This window comes from Gossypium arboreum, chromosome 10 (genome assembly GCF_025698485.1).
Source record: "Gossypium arboreum isolate Shixiya-1 chromosome 10, ASM2569848v2, whole genome shotgun sequence".
Classification (NCBI taxonomy): domain Eukaryota; kingdom Viridiplantae; phylum Streptophyta; class Magnoliopsida; order Malvales; family Malvaceae; genus Gossypium; species Gossypium arboreum.
The window spans coordinates 85,390,194-85,394,307 of record NC_069079.1 but is presented as its reverse complement, the minus strand read 5'-3'; the positions used below and the strand labels follow the sequence as shown (position 1 = coordinate 85,394,307).

General features: G+C 32.7%; 1 protein-coding gene across 1 annotated transcript; it reads right to left on the bottom strand.

Moving 5' to 3' along the window:
* Positions 1–1,133: 1,133 nt before the first annotated feature.
* LOC108487673 (serine/threonine-protein phosphatase 7 long form homolog) lies at positions 1,134–1,714 on the bottom strand. Its single transcript, XM_017792046.1, has 2 exons — positions 1,403–1,714; positions 1,134–1,271 (listed from the first exon to the last, which is right to left on the bottom strand). Exons 1-2 carry the CDS (start codon positions 1,712–1,714, stop codon positions 1,134–1,136), a joined length of 450 nt encoding a protein of 149 aa, XP_017647535.1.
* Positions 1,715–4,114: the final 2,400 nt, after the last annotated feature.

Sequence of the window (4,114 nt, the reverse complement as noted above, 5' to 3'; positions counted from 1 at the left end):
TCCCAGACAAAGGGTTGCGTAGGAACCCAAAAGGTTGTCTGTAGTCATCCAGAATCCATAACGAAATGGACATTAGGGAGAAATCTAACAGGAAGCTGTGTGGTGTATGCAGTTTAGCCAGTCATAATCGGAGTAAATGCCTACTCTGAAACTACCATATTAGACAATGGTCGCGATTGGATAGAAATTGAGATGTTGTTTATTACATGTTGAGAGGATTGAATCTAAAATTTGTCTACAATTTGTTACAGTTAATCTAATTTAACTGAAGTGGGAGTAGGCTAAAGATATCAAACTTTAAATAATATCCGTGGCCTGACGAGCTTGGGAAATAGTCATCGCCCCCCCAAATCTGGATGATAAGAACTATCCCTAGAGTGTAGTTCCGGCTCTGCCTCCGGCTCTGTCTCTAGTGCATGATGTGGATCTGGAAAGGGTTTCCCAATTCATGCAGTATGCAGAAGAACTACTATCGACCGCCCACCAAACAAAAATGGTTTCCTTATCTTACAGAACTAGTATGTACTCTAACGAGGGCTGCAAATTCAAAGCACGATCCATCTAAAGTACTCTCCTCATCCAGTAGTTCCACATCGTAATATATTCTTCATGCACTTCTCCCCGATCATTCTCATACTTCCCCCTCCTGTTCATCCAATGGATCTCGCCCAATTGTACTGGCAGTACCAAGATATATTGTATGCAACCGAACTGCCGGTGTACTCGATCGCCATGATACCACTCCACTATCTGAAAATTGATAACGGGTGCGCTAATGCACTATAGGTTTGAGTGGATATGGGCAGATGAGGGAATAACTGCCATAATTTCTAGAATAGAATACGACATTCAAATGAATTTCACAGTTAATAACATTATTTTATTAACGCGGGTCGAGTGAGATAAAATAATAAAATTAAGTTTATATTGGAAAAACTTACCCTCTCTCCAGCATGATTCTCAATCATCAGACGATATATCGAAACCGTGTATAATCTCCTGATACCCAGATTAGTGCTCCATCTACAAAAATAAATTGTTAGAATAATATAATCCTAAAAAAAGTCAACTAATTGTTATAACGAGTAAAACTTCATCACCTATTAATGAGTGGAAATATATATGATTGGTGACTAATGGATGCCAAGAATGACATCCGGTAAAGTGCCCATGACTGCAGCAGTATGAGGCATCCACCTATGTCTATTGCAGAAGGATCTATCGTCCGACAAAGTTTGCGATACAGCATAGCTAACACTGTGGACACCCAACTGTATGAACGGGTGTTATACAAATTGGATAATAAGGGTAAGTACATCAAGTGGACCGTACTGCCATTTGCATCCGGCATGAGTACACCCCCTATAAGATGCATAATGTAAGCTCGAACGGCCTACATCACCTCCCATTCATTGGCAGTACTCAACAAGTACTCTAAATTGGCCATTAGCCATGAAAACATCAAATTGGAAAATTTTCCCTCACTTGGCGAGTGTCCAAGTAATTCATAGCAAAGGGCAGCCGACTTAGAGATCGAACTTATACCTGTGACCGCATTCCCGTCAATGGTAAGCCCTAGCTGTAGTGCAACATCCTCTAGAGTAATGGTGCACTCCTCACACGTCAAATGAAATGTGTGGGCCTCTGGATGCCATCGCTCGACTAAAGCATAAATCAAGTCGTATCGCAGATCAAAAGTTTGGATCAATGCCATTGATCCGAACCTGGCTAACTCCAAGTATGACATTAGGCGTTCATCTGGCAGAAACCCTACACTATTAACACGGCCCTTCAATATGCGATACGGGCCCTGACATTATTAAATTAGCAAAATAGTTAATACAATATAATTTATTCCGCAAATAACATGAGTATCAAATAAAATTTTATTACCATCTCATTAATAGTACTTGATATGTGATTATTATTATTATTAATCAAAGAACCCATTTGTTGCAAATCTACAATTTAAAAATAAATTAATTTAATTTGTTTAAAAATATAATAAATTATTTCAAATTTTAGAAACGAAACACGATAAATATCTAATAATTTCCCATAATTTACCTATAATGAAAATTTTTATGTTAGATTACAATAATAATATAATTAAAATTATTATAAACTATCTAAACATAAAAACATATGAATTAAAAAAATAAAAATAGAAATAGAAACATACCGACTAGTTTCTTTCAAACAACCTATAAAATTATATAACAACAAATTTAATCAACATTTTAATAAATCAATAAAATTGTCAAATAAATAAAAATCAAATAAAATTACATTATATAAAAATTACATTAAAAATCACAAAACACTATCTTTGAACACTAATAATTCATATAACCTAATCATAAATTACTAATAAAATAACTATAAAATTATTTTTTAAAATATAGTACTAAAAATCACAAAACACATAACTAAACACTAACAATTTATATAGATTGAAAGAATGTTTGAAGACTTCCTTGTCATAAAAGACAATGACACAAACATATGATTCATTTCATTATTGTATAATTAATTTCTCTAATCATGGTAATCCTAATAAATGGTGCCTCTAAAAAGTACAGTTTAATTCAATGACAATGATATGTTCATGCATTAATTTTAAAATAATTACAAACACAAAAATTTATAACATTCTCCTAAACTACGAACAAAATATTTAACAAAATTATTTTACATTACTAAAAATTCACCAAATATTAAACTAAACACAACAATTTATACAATAATCCTAAATTAATAATAAATTAATTTTAAAATAATTACAAACACAAAAATTTATAACATAATCCCAAATTACTAACAAATTAATTTTAAATTAATTATAAAAAAACAAAAAATTACATTCATACCAAATATTAACCCAAAACCATAAACACTAAACATAAATAATTTATAATTAATAATTAATAACAAAAAATTAAACAACATCTTAATTAAACTTTTAAATTACAAACAAAATTATTTATTAAAATAATACATTACCTTTTTTTTCTTTCTTATTCTTTTTTTCTTCTCCTTTCTCTCTGTTCTTTCTCTTTTCCAGTAGGTGGGTGTTTGGTTTGGGGGACAATGCTTATAAGGTCCCCCATTTGCAATCTTTTTCCCATTGAAGGGACAACACATACATGTACTGTTGAGTAGCATGCAGCAACATGCAGCAGCAGACGGCGTGAGGGGGTTTACACTATGCGGGCAAAGCGAGGCGGGGAGCATTGCGCCTACATCAAGCGACTAGTTTCGCCTTATCCGACAAAGTGACTGCTTTAGTATTTTTTACTTGTATTTTTACCAGTATATAAATTTAAATATTTTTAATAAAAATAAAAAATATTTTAATATAAAAAAAGGAGTTGCGCCTGTCAGATAGATGGGACTAAAAAAAAATATAACATTTTCGTAAATAATCCAGCTGACAATCTATTTCAAGATATAATTTTTTAATTTATTTATGTAAAAACCGAATATATATATAAATAATATATAACTTAGCCCTCTTTCAACAACTATGTAAATAATGAGTAAATTGATACTTATTTATAGTATAAGTGTTTCTCTTTCATATAATTTATGTATTACTATATATAAATAAATTTAAAGCATAAGTCTTCTTTATGAATTTATTTAAATGAAGAAATTTTAAAGAATTTATATAAATAGTCAAGAAATTAACACTAATCTATAGTGTAAGTGAGCTAGACTTGTTCATGGTAGCTTAGCTCAAAGGGTCGATCGAAATTTAGGAGGATTTGGGAAAAAATATTAGGCCCAAAAATCACTACAGGAAAACAGACTTTTAGCGGCGCTTTTTTTAGCCTTTAGCGGCGCTTTTAGGCGCCACTAAAACTTTTAGCGGCGCTTTCTAAACGCCGCAAAAAAACGCCGCTATATGTAACGCCATTAAAATTTGTGGCTTATTGAAAAAACGCCGCTAAAGGTCAAGGCTTTTAGCGGCGTTTGTGGGAAAAGCACCGCTAAAGGTCAAGGCTTTTAGCGGTGTTTGTTGGAAAGCGCCGCTAAAGGTCAAGGCTTTTAGCGGCGTTTGTTGGAGAAGCGCCGCTAAAGGTCAAGGCTTTTAGCGGCGTTTGTGGGATAA

Bases quoted from the DNA above. Each gene is read 5' to 3' on its own strand.
- LOC108487673 (XM_017792046.1), bottom strand. From the start codon at position 1,714: ATGGCATTGATCCAAACTTTTGATCTGCGATACGACTTGATTTATGCT. The intron at 1,272-1,402 runs GTGATGTAGGCC...CCGTTCATACAG, and splicing joins GTACTGCCAATGAATGGGAG to TTGGGTGTCCACAGTGTTAG.